The following is a 14,042-nucleotide window of genomic DNA, read 5'->3' on the forward strand; positions in this document are numbered from 1 at the left end:
TGTTTGTGATTTACATTACAAAGCAATATGTAAATATATTCACCAGAATATTACACATGTTTCAAGCTTTATACTTATTTTTTTCACCACCTCTTATATCCAATTAATATTTTGGTTTGACAAAATATTTATAATTTGCTATGTAAAGTATATATGTTGTTTACCCTCCAATACACGTCACAGCATTTATGTTATTTTTCAATGTAATAGAATTTTAATTTTATGTAAAAGATAGAACTTCAGTATTTTTGGAAATATTTTTTTTAAAATCCCAAAAGTAACATAATGAGCAGCATGGTTCTGACAGTTGTCCCCAAAAAACCACCATTTAGTAATTTCATCAACCAAAAAGCTTCATTAGCACATAAATTTAGCAAGCTACTTACAAGTTCTAGCATCGGGAGACTACGCAAGTCCCTAGGTAGTGTCACCTTTTTATTGGTATCCTGCATAAATAATCCAATCAGAAGGCTGTAAAACTTAATATTTTCAGGTTACTAAGCAAGCCAATGATAGAAGTAGCTTCAAATGCATTCATGGTCATAAGAAAGACTGGATACGTGATCGACACAATTAGTATTACAGAAAAACTCCAAGACAACTTGTTAGTAAACTTTATTAGGAACAATGTTTCTACCAATGTAGTAGAATCTGGAAGAACACACTTGAGGGAGTTTCGAGAGGTCTTCACTCTCCATCAATATCCTATTTTCCTTAGAATACCCAACAGCCCCTTTTCCTCCCAACCCTTGACTATTTATAATAGTCAGTTACAGGAAAAGTAAAAAAGAAAACATCTACAGGAGGTTATATTTGTCATTTTTCAGTTATTATTTTTATCCTTCTCTTATACACAATGCCAAACCTGTCTTGACCCAACCTATCAATATAAAATATATAAAAATATCTCACCTCTCTCTTTGTTTCCATCTCAGCAAGTCTGATATAAATCTCCACCATTTGTTTCGTCTACATATGTAACAAATAATTTGAAGGTAATTGATTGCTAATTCGAACTATAAAGGAAAATATATAATACAAAAAGTGATGTTACTTGTAGAATGATAGCTCCATGATAAGATGCCAACTCATTTAGAAGATTTTCTGCTGCAAGCTTTTTGTCGATATCAACCACAAATGAACTTTTACTACGCTGTTTGTCCTTGATACGGTCACCGTTTGCCAGAGCCAAAAGCTAAATAGAGAATAGATATGAAAATATTTTTCATCAGACAGTAACTGTTACAAGCATGTAATGCTAGTAAAACACATTCAAAAATTGCCAGCAAAAGAATTTCATATGATTGTTAATGTTTTTAATCTAAAAATTTTTACTTTTGAAAATAATCAAAAAGTTCGTATCAGCATGTAAATCATTGCCTAATAACGGATAAAGGTACTACTTACTTGAAGTATCGTATGATATGGATGATCAATGGCCATTTTCTTCACAAGAGAAACCAATGCAAACTGTATATTCCATGTCCTTATTAATAAATAAGAAAATATACATGAGCAATAATTAATGCATATAGATTTGGAGAAGCCAGAACCTGGAAATTGAGATGTCCGTGACCATCCTTTGTGTTACCCATTCTAGAGGCAATTTGATATACTAAAGGTATAAATTTGAAAGATTGAACCTACGAATAGATTCAAATGGAATAAACGTAGAAAGCCAACAAAAATAATCTTAAGATTTGGGTAAATGCCATATAAATCAGTACGATTTATTGAAAAGGTTTTACTATATACCTCATCAATTGTGCTAATCATGCTATTTACAACTTCTTTTTGTGAGGAGAGACTGAACCACAAGGAAACAATGCGAAACACCTGAAAGCAAATAAAGACATTATTAAAGGAAATCATATTGGCAATGACAGATATTAGGAATGGCTTGAAAAATGAGAGGGAATAAAAGAAACATATTATTAAATAACAATCATGCTAATTACATATTCTACTCCTCTATTAGTAACAATCTTTTAGGAACCTAGATACAGTGATGAAAGGACAAGACAGAAAAATAAGTACAGATAAAGTCTTGCATTGTATTATTCACTTCCATAAAAACCAAAGCTTAACTAGAAAGAATTAATATAAAAGAAAGAATATTTTTATTCAATTGATTCGGTACATTACATCCACTTCTATATATAGAGAACTCAAACCCTAAAATAATAATTATAAGAGATCTCTAGAATCTTCTAACAACTTTCCGTACTATATTTAGTATCCAACTAACAACAACTTCCAAAGGACAATTTCTTTCCTTTCTCACAGAGTTCTCCCTGTCACAAACATCAACTCCAAAAAAGTGGCCCCCAACATCCCACAAGATAAGAATATATAGAATTTCCTTGAAAGTCTCCCCCTATAACAACTAATAATTTTATTTTTAAATTTCTTCCTGACCCTCTCATTACTTCTGATAGGACTCCTAATAAGAATCATAAGGTGGAAAGTGCACATGGGCCTGTTATTCAGCAAGGAAAAATTATAGAAGGAACAGATAGGCCCAAAATATAGAATGTTTATGTAAGAAGAAAGAAAGTGGGGTTAGGAAAAGAAATAGTGAGAAGTTAGTTAGGATGGGGAATAACGTGTCAAGAATCAAGGAATGGGGAAATTCTATTATAGGAGAGAGAAGGGAGAGTGTGGAGGGGGTACTGGAGTATGAGGTTGTGAGTTGGTTAGGAGGAGAGTAATCCTCTGGAGGAGTCTAGTACTCTGGGGTTTCCTTGTGGCTGTAGAGCTTTCAGCTCAATCATCTTTTTTACTGCATAATACTCTGAATAATACAACTTTGATATTCAGTAATTGTTTGGTTTCTATCAACTTCCATGCCTAAGATTACTCTCCCCTGTTGGAATAACCTTGTCCTCAAGGTTGAACTTTGCAACTTTAAGCTACTGGAGGTCTTCATTCGTTTCCATGAGATCTAGTGCCGCCGCTTCCACATATGTTTACTCTGATATAAAAACTGGCCAAAGGTGGTAGAACTTGTTCATGCAATCTCAAAAGGAGTGCTTCCACATGTTTCCTTATGAAATTAACCCGTGTTTTTTGTTGCTCTGCAGTAAAGCACCGTAAACATGTTTCCGTGTCCTATTTAGCACCTCAGTAACATCAGGAGTGCTGTGTCCTTGCTTCAATCTGTTCTGGTTTAGCTTCCTTCAATTCTTCTTCTTGGAGCTCACCAGCTGAACTACAAATTGTCTCTAGCTCAAGAACTCCACCAAAACCTATTAGACCTGTATTTAGTTGGTCTCTTTTTCTGTTATGTAATGTACTGATTATATTTTAAATTCTTAATTGTTTTTTAGGCAGTTTCTCCTTTTTGTTCAGAGTCTACTTAAAATAGACTCAAGTGTTTCTGTTTGTGTTGTATAATAATTATAAAAACATCAGATTCACATTTTCCTAAAGTGTTACTTTTTTTCTTGTTTCCTACAATTCTCAAATCGTAACATGGTGTCTAGGGCAGGTTACTGATCCTTTCTCCTTTTTGTTTAGAGTCTACTTTAAGTAGACTCAAGTGTTTCTGTTTGTGTTGTATAATAATTATAAAAACATCAGATTCACATTTTCCTACACTGTTACTTTTTTTCCTGTTTCCTACAATTCTCAAAACCTAATATGGTGTCTAGAGCAGGTTACTGATCCAGGTTACTCGCTTAAGATATCTAATTCTTCCCACCCATCCCCTAATCCCTTCTTTTCACACTTAGTTGTTGACAAACTTGATTACACCAATTATCTCCTTTGGAAGGAGGGTAAACCTGTCATTGAATATTATACTTGTACTTAATAGGTTTCTTTTTATGCAATGTAATGTAAAGACTAAGTTTATTTTCTGTTTTAGGTAGTTTCTGAGGTGCTTTGTAAGTTACGGCAGTTTCTTTGTTTAGGTAACTGTCCATAACTGCTGCGTTTCTCTTTCTGGTTCAGAGTTTATTTAATATAGACTCATGTGCTTCTGTTTTATGTTGAACAATTGTACTCAGCATTTTTCTGCAATACAGATCAATACTTTACTGTACTTCTATTTCTAATATGGTATCAAGAGTAGGTTCTTGATCTGGTTATGTGTTTATGATGTCTTCTTCCCATTCATCCCCTAACCCCTTTTTCTCACATTCAGTTGAGGAGTAACTTGATGACACCAATTATGTTCTTTGGAAGCAGCAGGTTGAACCTACCATTAAATCTCGCAAACTTCATAGGTTTGTGGTTAATCCTGTCATCCTCCCATGCTTTCTCTCTGAAGCAGATCGTGACAATGATGTTCTTAATCCTGCTTACGAAGAATGGGATGTTTAGGATCAACTTTTACTCATGTGGCTTCAATCTACTTTGTCCAAGAGAATTCTATCTCGAGTACTTGGTGCAGTTCATTCCTATCAAGTTTGGGATGAAATTCATGAACACTTTTACACTCAAATGAAATCTTGTGCATGGCAGTTGTCTACTGATCTTCGTGCCCAAACCCATGAAAACAAAACCATGAAAGAATACTTGGGTCATATTAAATCTATCGTTGATGACCTCACAGCCACCGTTTGCCTTATTAAACCTGATGAACATGTTGATGCTATCCTTGAAGGCCTTCCTCTTGATTATGCTGCTATCATCTTTGTCAATAAAAAGTTGACAAGATCAGGTATGACTAGATTTGTCACAGCTTATTTAACTCTTGCTTGTCTTCATGAATTGAAGGCATCATCGTTGACCATGTTTAGCATTGAGGAAAGGAAGACAAGTTTGGAACTTCACAAGAGGGGAGAAGAGTAGAACACATGGTATTAGATAGTCGGTTTTGGAAGAATGTCTTCACATGCCTGGAAGTTGGTGCCCCTCTTATAGTGGTCTTAAGATTGGTGAACTCAAATGTAATAAGAAGATTGTATATATGCATGACAAGATTGGTACTGGATTGGTGGAAAGAAGAAATAATAATTTGCAAATTGTTGAATTTCATTTTGCTAGAGGACTTTTTGGAATGTAAGATTCAAAGGAATGCAATAAGGCATTAAATCCTCGGGAATGGTGGGAGATGTTTGGGGATGAAACTCTGAAGTTGAAGAGGTTTGCTATTCGAATTCTAAGCTTGACTTGAGATCTTTGGAATGTGAGCCTAATTGGAGTTCATTTGAAATGGTAAATTTAAATTATTTCTAAGTTCTCATTTTCTTTATTAGGTTTATATCTTTACTAAAAATTTGATATTTCATTTTAGGTTCATACAAAAAGAAGAAATCGTTTGCATCGGAAAAAGACGAATGATTTAGTTTATGTGACGTATAACTTGAAGTTGAAAAGTATCCAAATTCAAAAAACTGTTGCTCTTCCATTTCATGACATTGAATCAGATGATGAATGGATAACTGAAGAGGTAGATGATGTTGTTGAGATTGAGCAAGCTGTAGGTGAAAATGATGGTGAAAATTATCACTTAGATGGAGCAACAATAGATCCCGCTCTAGATGCTCTTGGGGATGCACAACTTTCATCAACTTTCATCAGGGGAAGAGTTGGATGAAAGTGATGGTGCCATTAGAGGATTAGACATAGACATTTATTTATTTCTATGAACAATATTTCTATGAACTTATTTATTTGAGGTTTTATAATTTTGTGGACTGACTTTAATTAGGATGTTATTCATAATTTTTTTTCATGTAAAGTAAACTCTTTTGAATTTATTGGGCTCTCACGAGTTTATGTAAACTCTTGAGTTTAACAACTTTAGTCTAGTTATTACAGGTAATATGAAAAGGCAAGGAAACTAATTATTTAGAAATAATTTAAAATATGTTATCAGAAATAAAGATATCAACATATGTTACAATAAGGATAGATACAAATGTAAGATGACAAGTTCAATAAAAGCTTTTAAGGATACATTCAACAAATGCTTAGTAGTGAAGGAAACTAAGAGGAATTACATACCACTCTCACATCATACTTGTCACCAATGACTAAACACTGTTTGTATCCCTCCAATGCGAGGCTAAGAAAATTGTCCCGGTCATCCTGACATTGTGAAAGGTAAAAATAAAGATTTACATTTATAACATTGAAAATAAAGGGTTGACATAAGTATAAGGAAAAGTAGAATTATTTATCAAAAGGAAACTATTAATTCTATTAATTAAAACGAGGATTTAATATAACATTTCACAAGAGAAGTTTATTCAAGACATCATTTTAACTCTATTTATCGAATATTTTTATTAAGTTGCACACATAATCATATAGATGTTCGTTCCTAACACTTGAGAAGAGTCTAGATATGTGTGAACAAAGGATTCTTATCATATTAATTCAATTGTAAACAAGTAAAAGAGGGTTTACGTAGAGCTCTACAACCCTAGAATAATGATTAAAATATCTCTTTTAGTATCGTACCGTATACTTAAATGTAGTAATTACAAAGATCGATAATATCTCCTGAAAGCCCAAAAATATCTTTGTGAAAAAATGTGTAGCCGGTAAGAAATAATTGTGGAATTACTTTTCTTGATCTCGAAAGTAAAAACGAAATCTTAATAAAATGAAAAAATATCTTGAAATAAAACAATATAAATTTCCAAACATGAAGACTATAAATCTAGAGCAAATCTACCAAATAATCTCCAAATCCTAATCCCTTAATTTTAGGGATTCCTTACAAACAAATCTATATTTATTAGTCGACCACTTCAAGGGGAGAAAGCACATGAAGTGGATGAACTCTCCTTTTCATTACCATGTTTGTCGTTGCAGGATGCCCAAGATCTGAGCAATGAAGCTACCCATAGTCCACAATGAGGAAGAAGAGGAAGAAGACAAATTTTTGGCAAAAAATATGAAAGAAGAAAACAACCTACTTCGACTCTCGAGCAAGAAAAATTGTAAAATTTGGAGGTGAGGATCCCTGATGATAACAATGTGGAGGTAAGTATTACTGATGATTTACCTATTGCATTTTGAAAGAAAATATCCTATTTCTTAGTATGTTTGCACTAATAATCTCTATGATAAGCACTGAAGCTGTCTTGTTGCCACTGATGCCACAAAAATTCCTACCCCAATCTAAGAAGCCATGAAACTTGAACATTGGAATCAAGGCATGAAAGAAGAGATGAATGCATTAGAACGAAATTAAAATTGGGAGATTGTTGATAAGCCAAGAGACAAGAAGGCAATAGGGTGTAAATGGATATTCACAGTGAAACATAAGGCAGATGGGACAATTGAAAGATATAAAACTAGATTGGTGGCAAAAGCATATATCCAAACTTATGGGATTGACTACGAGGAGATGTTTGCCCTAGTGGCAAAGATGAATACAGTTCGAGTTGTTCCCACTTTGGCTGCTCATTTTGGATGAGACTTACACCAGTTGGATGGGAAGAATGTCTTTCTTCATGGAAATATAAAAGAGGAAGTACATGGAGATTCCTCAGGTCTTAACGTGAAAAATGAAAGAAACAAAGTATGACTTCTAAAAAAAGCATTTTATGGTCTTAAACAATCCCCTAAAGCATGGTTTGGAATATTTATAAAAGCAATGGTTTCCTTGGGATAGAGACAAAGCCAAGGAGATCATACTTTATTCATAAAGCACTCTTCTAAAACCTAGGAAAATTCCAATATTTTCTTGGAATAGAAGTTGCTTACTCTAAGAACAAAAAGTTGGGATGTAGAACCTCAATAGTTTGTATAAAACAAAATCACAAAATTGGATGTAAGGAAAGTGCTCTTGTAGAGAAGGCACAATATCAAATATTGGTAGGAAAATTGATTTATCTATCAAATACAAGACCAGACATTGCTCATGCAGTTAGTGTAGTGAGCCAATTTATACATGATCTAAGAGAGAGACACATTCAAACAGTTGTAAAAATTCCCCAATACTTGAAATCAAGTCTAGGAAAGGGCTATTATTCAAAAGAGAAGACACAATGACTATGAAAATATATACTCATGCTGACTATGCAAGTTATATTATTGATAGAAAATCTACTTCTGAGTACTGTGTTTCTTGGAGATAGTCTGGTAACATGAAGGAGCAAAAAGCAAGATAAAGTATCTCGTTCTAGTGTAGAAACTAAATTCCGAGTTCTTGCTCAAGGAATGTGTGAAGGACTCTGGATGAAAAAAGTTTTGGATGACTTTAAAGTCAAGGTGGACAACCCTGTGCAACACTGTGACAATAAGTCTGCCATGAGCATTGCCCATAATCTAGTACAATATGAAAGGACCAAACACATTGAGATTGACAGATATTTCATCAAAGATAATCTAGAGAGAGGCTTTTGGATTACAACTCATGTTCTTATAAGACTTCCAATAACAACTATTTTTACAAAAGAGCTCCCTCCAAGTAGATTTCAAGATATTGTAGGCAAGTTGGGAATGATTAATATTCATTTACCAACTTGAGGGCAAGTATTGTAATTAGAGGAAATTTCTATAGAATTTTCCTAATTAGAGAAAATATATGTAGGATCTTCTAGATTATTTTTATTTTCCTTTTTTAGAAGATTAGATTGTTATAAATAAAGGTAAGGACAATGTAATAGACATGAATGAAAACAATAAAAGTTATTCTCTTTTTCAAGATTATGTAAACCCCTACACTGGTAGAATAATGATTATAATATCTCTTCTAGTAACCTAAAGTATCTTAGAGGTATTAGTTACATAGATTGATCATATCTCTTTGTAACTCAACAATAATTTTTCATAACACAACAATTACTCGCCAAACCAAATAAATACCAGCAATTTCTGGGCTTCTTCCTTGTCCATTGCTACTTGCTTTTGCAATTCTTGGATTTTAATTGAGTAGTCAATTTTCTCCCCCTAAATTATATACTGAGTTAGAGCATCAGAGAATGAAGAAGTAAAAGAAAAATATTTTAATTACCTTTGTTGAACTCCTTAACCTTTTTATGAGTGCTTCCAACTCTATTGTCTGCAGAATCAAAGATACACATTTCGTGAGGAATTAGATTGCATGTTTTTAATTTGTATTTACTTCATTGCATACCTGAATCCCAATATTTCACCTTTCAGAGTTTATGATGAACTATTCACATTACAAATTACAAGTACTCCATTGCACATTTGAATCCCAATATTCCAGGGATTAGATGAATATATAGAAACTACTCACAATTCGTTTTCACGGATATAGACACACAACAGACCAGATCATAGTGTACAAATAAGAATCTTGCAGAAAAGAAACTACAGAACCCTCAACAAACAGTTCTCATAACTTCCATTATCTTGTTGTAGCCACATTATTAGACTTGCATTAAGTTTCCCTCATTTTACGTTATGTACTGTATTAGGCTTGAATTAGGTTTGTCTTAATGTACGTATGACTTGTACTAATTATGACAGTTTATTTACTGTTCTTAGGTAGTTACAGTTTTTGGCAAGTTATGGCAGTTCCTTTGTCTTGGTAACTATTAGGTTTCTATGTCTGAAACCTAACCAAACACACTCTCACACAACAGAATACAAAGATGAATGAAAGAATTCTCTTATTTCAGAACAAATAGGTACTGTACAAAGAATGAGTTGGGAGCATAACCTCCCTGGTTGAGAGCATAACCTCTTTCTACATGCTAAAGACCTGACTTTACACAAAATACACTTGATGCCCCATACAGAGTTTACATGAGTCTATTTATAGCTTTAACAACTCTGACCCACTCTTCCTTACAATAGAACCCTTCCCAAACTGAGACCAAACAGTTTTTTGTTAAACCCGTTCGGCATGCCCCTGTTACCGTTTGACTATTACTGTTCGGCTTCAAACCTAAACCCTGTTACCGTTCGGCTTCAAACCTAAACCCCATCTATCCTATCCTATGTCCTAACAGTAACAGTCAATAACTATTGCCTTCTCTTTCTTTTTCAGAGTCTATTTAAAAAGACTCCGAACACTCTGTATTGTATGACTAATTTATGTTTTGAATATAAAAAAAATTCATCAAATTTACACTGTTACATTGCCTTTTCTTTTCTTATTTTCCTTGAAATTTAATACACATATTAAAATCAATCAATTAGGTACTTTATGCTTTCTTAAACACATTTGAATCTGAATATTCCAGCATTAGTCGAATACACAACAACTACTCACAATTCCATTTCATATGGATATACATAAGCAGCGAATGTTATCACTGTACAAGGATATAAGAATCTAGAAAAATAGAAAATGCAGAAACCTCAGCAAACATTAATGAAAATTCCTAAAAAACAAAATACAAAATAAAGGAACCCCAACAAATGTCATCCATAATCCCTATTATCTCATGCTTGCCACATGTTCAAACCAATCAATTACGTACCTTATGCTTTCTTAAACGCATTGCTGCTTGCCATTCATTCGAGTTAAGTCTTTCTTCATGGCTTCTAAATAGAGCATCAGCATAGTGTGCAAGATGAAAATGAGTCTGACATTTCCTTTTCATGGCATTCTTAGCTGTAGCATTCACATTCTCAGCAATAGAGACTGCAGGTTTCAAATACTTCTCCAAAATTGTTCTTGAGCTGCAATTTCACAGCAAAACAGGGAAATAACAACAAAGTGAGCATAAAGAGAGAGCATATTATTAAAATATTGGAAAGAATTCAGTTTTCTTCTATAACTTGCTAGATCTGGTTTCTGCCAGCCACTTCCCAACCAACCGAAATGCATCAGAAGCCTCCTCATTAGAGCGATAATTCTGTGATATATACATTGCAAGGTTGATAGCTATCACATTTTGACCTTGAGCACGGAAAAGCTTTGCTTCTTCAAGCTGCAACCGAAATGGTAAATTACTCGGCTAGGTTGATGACAATAATACTACAACTTTGTGAGTGTTAGAATTCATGGTAATAAGAGGGCAAACAGTTATTATTAATGTGACACCTAACAGAATTCCTTACAATCTGAATAGACTGACTATCTAGAAACGTTTGGGCCAATGTGGGCCAACTCCAAAAAAAAGAGACAGGCCATCAACTAGATACCCTAATCACTACATATATATATATATATATATATATATATATATACACACACACACACACAAATATAGTGATTAGTGGTGAGAATCAGCAAAGCAAGAAGCAGAAGCAAACATGCATATGTTAATGCCAACCAATTCAATTGTGCCAAGCCAATCAAGTGTTATGAAGAACATAGCACAACAATAAGTATAAAAGAGAACTAGAGTAGAGAATGTAATACTTTAGTTGAATTGTATAGATGATTTGCAACCAAAACAGGGTATTTTGATAACAGTAAAATGGGTGAAATCCTCCCAACTCTTCCTTACGTGTGCCATCTCAGCAGCCCACTCTGCTGCACTAATCCCTCCTTTTCCAAATTCACAGTTCTCCCTGTCTTATTCTATTTTATCATACATGCAGACATGATGCACTATCGGCCAACTTGCCTCTTACATTAACTCCTATAATCACTAAAGTTCATCTTCGCATCTTGTTACAGCTAATGAGTACCAACATCATTTTGCTATAAAGAATTTGAATTTCTGCAATGGTATCCCTCTACATTTTAAATTCACCTGTATTTTATATACTACTGGATTAATGTATAATCATATTTTTAACTTGGTCTTCATTTCCTTATGGAAGGTGGTTCATTGAATTTGACCGTTAGTCTAGGGAAAACACTCAATTATTGCTTTGAAAATTGACATTGAGGAAAGCATCAGTACTGTCTATCTCCAGATATGGACACACAACATTGTAGCAGCCCCCTTACCCGTCCAAGCCAATATAAGGATGAGCTTTGCCCTTTGGCTTCAACAGAAAGGAGTTTAAACTCATGCAGAGCAGAAGCTGCTTGAGAGAACCTACATCCCTGAAATATAGAAATAACATATAATAAATTAAAAATAAATTAGGTCATGGTTTCTAGAAAATTATAAAGGACCAAGTTTCCTAAAAGTTTAGGTTGTTAGAATGAGATCCAATAATAATTTTACATCAACATATCCTCATACCCGAAAGGTCTGAACCTTGAGGTGTAAATAATTTCAGTTACGATGGTTGTGCCAAGGATTGAATCCCTTACCACTTTGTAAAGAGGTTCTATGTTTTTAATAACATGTCCAGTACCAAATCTCCTTAAAGCTTTAAGTGTTTGAAACATCCTAAGGAATAGATTTTATTTTTCTATCTCCAACTCATAGAGTTCATGGAAAGATGAGATAGCAGAATGGAAAGAGAGAATTGAAAACTATATTATTAACTTAATAACTATGAAATGTCTATCTAAATAAATACATAGAATACAAGAGATCACGAGCCCAAGGCACAGACCCTTGCACTTAAGAAAGGTTATTTACAAGAGAAGGGAAAATCTATATATCTATATCTAGTAACAGTAACGACATACCTTGCGAAGTGTGGTGGCAGACTGTAGAAGATGTTGCATTACACAGTCTCTAGAGCTTAAAATTTGAAGTAGAACTCGTCGAAATGCTATAAATGGTTCTAGCAAGTTCATATGCAATTGCGTCCTCTGCAAAATTGAACACCACTCCATATCCAGCCATGACAACTAGTAGACATTAAAAACAGTTCTAGGCTTCAATGCTGATAATAATCACTGTCTGAATTCATTATATATTTTGCATAGTGAAGAAAACAAAGGTTCTTCCATGAAGGACAGAGGTACACTATACACCTGCTCAATGGAAGGAATCACAGGCTCAGAAGAATTGTTTGGCTTCAGCAGGAAAAACTTTGTGGAATTATCTTCACAAGTTCTCCAGCGTAAAACCCAAGCCATGTCAAGATGATAAAGCATCTGTTGAAGATAAGAGGGAGGCTTCACAAATTTTATTCAGTTAAATAAATACTTATAATATGTATAATATATTCTTTGTCAAAAGCCTCATCAAGACGGAATTCTACAAATTGCCAGTACATACGTGCATATGTTCCATGGAACATTTTTAAAAAAAATTATATATAATTTATAACAGTATTACTTAATGTGGAGGATAAGATATCCTCACTGTTAGTGTATATACTATAGTCAACTATCGTGAACTTGTATTATTAGTCAAACATGTACGGCTGCAGGTTTCTTTCAATGTATATATTATTTTCTATGTACAGCTGTTAGTTTATAATAACTTCTCAAACATCTATGTCTATATATATATCTCTTGTACATAAGATTCAAGTGTGAGATCAGTTAATAAAAATATTCTATTCAATTTCAGATTTTCTTGCTCTTTTCTCTGTTCATGTTATTCAACACTCACTAGGAAAGGACTTGGGCCTAACTTAATTCAAAAGATACCTCAGGGCACCAAAGCATTACAAAAAATAGTTTGGTTACATTCATAACCAATGTGGGATAACAGATCCCTTATAAGGACTACTTTGGCCATACTCCATGACAATGTGATCTTAAGCAAATGGGTTTACATGCAGTAATAAGAAATATGATGTAGTGGCAATAGATATCATGTTAAGGATCTACAGATTAGACAAGTGGGTACCTGTAGCTTGATGATAGTCATGTAAATGTACTCAGTGCTCTCTTCACTTGCATGAGAAACAGATAACACAAGCTCCTAAAACACATAAAACATTTATACATGCATAAAGTCCTCAAGTGCATCAAGACAATTAGGAAAGAAATATTACCTGCTTTGAATCTCTTAGTTTTCTCTGGAAATCAGTTAGATCACCCTCCTCAAGTGCCCTTAAACAACTGAATACAAGAACAATTAAACTCACATTTCATGAAAAGTTTCATTTCTAGTAGCAAAGAGGAACTGCACATCATTGATCACGAAACACCAAGTACAAGAAAAAATATATGATGTGATAGAAGGATGGGATAGGATACAGATGTGATAGGATAAAAGCAATATGGATATTAATCTTATTCGATGTTTAGTACACGCCATGATAAGGACCAGAATATATATAAGTTGTGATGGTAGTGACAATATCGATAATAATTAGAGGCATAAAATTGGGTCTATCTTGATGGGTTA

General features: G+C 33.7%; 1 protein-coding gene across 9 annotated transcripts in view; it reads right to left on the bottom strand.

Annotated features, from left to right (window-relative positions):
- LOC108331474 (serine/threonine-protein kinase ATM) overlaps positions 1 to 14,042 on the bottom strand; it is a 93,047-nt gene that overhangs the window by 6,652 nt on the left and 72,353 nt on the right. For 7 of the 9 annotated variants that reach the window (XM_052875823.1, XM_052875822.1, XM_017566174.2 and 4 more), the window contains 16 exons: positions 13,687 to 13,753; positions 13,539 to 13,613; positions 12,713 to 12,835; positions 12,422 to 12,586; positions 11,786 to 11,884; positions 10,663 to 10,814; positions 10,362 to 10,563; positions 8,921 to 8,968; positions 8,773 to 8,856; positions 5,956 to 6,039; positions 1,756 to 1,836; positions 1,554 to 1,643; positions 1,408 to 1,470; positions 1,055 to 1,195; positions 913 to 969; positions 387 to 446 (listed from right to left, as the gene is read on the bottom strand). In XM_052875823.1, coding sequence (XP_052731783.1) covers positions 387 to 446; positions 913 to 969; positions 1,055 to 1,195; positions 1,408 to 1,470; positions 1,554 to 1,643; positions 1,756 to 1,836; positions 5,956 to 6,039; positions 8,773 to 8,856; positions 8,921 to 8,968; positions 10,362 to 10,563; positions 10,663 to 10,814; positions 11,786 to 11,884; positions 12,422 to 12,586; positions 12,713 to 12,835; positions 13,539 to 13,613; positions 13,687 to 13,753 — 1,591 coding nt within the window. The remainder of the gene's footprint in view (positions 1 to 386; positions 447 to 912; positions 970 to 1,054; positions 1,196 to 1,407; positions 1,471 to 1,553; positions 1,644 to 1,755; positions 1,837 to 5,955; positions 6,040 to 8,772; positions 8,857 to 8,920; positions 8,969 to 10,361; positions 10,564 to 10,662; positions 10,815 to 11,785; positions 11,885 to 12,421; positions 12,587 to 12,712; positions 12,836 to 13,538; positions 13,614 to 13,686; positions 13,754 to 14,042) is intronic. The other 2 variants (XM_052875821.1, XM_052875824.1) reach the window with 2 other exon arrangements.

Source organism: Vigna angularis, chromosome 4, assembly GCF_016808095.1.
Source record: "Vigna angularis cultivar LongXiaoDou No.4 chromosome 4, ASM1680809v1, whole genome shotgun sequence".
NCBI lineage: Eukaryota > Viridiplantae > Streptophyta > Magnoliopsida > Fabales > Fabaceae > Vigna > Vigna angularis.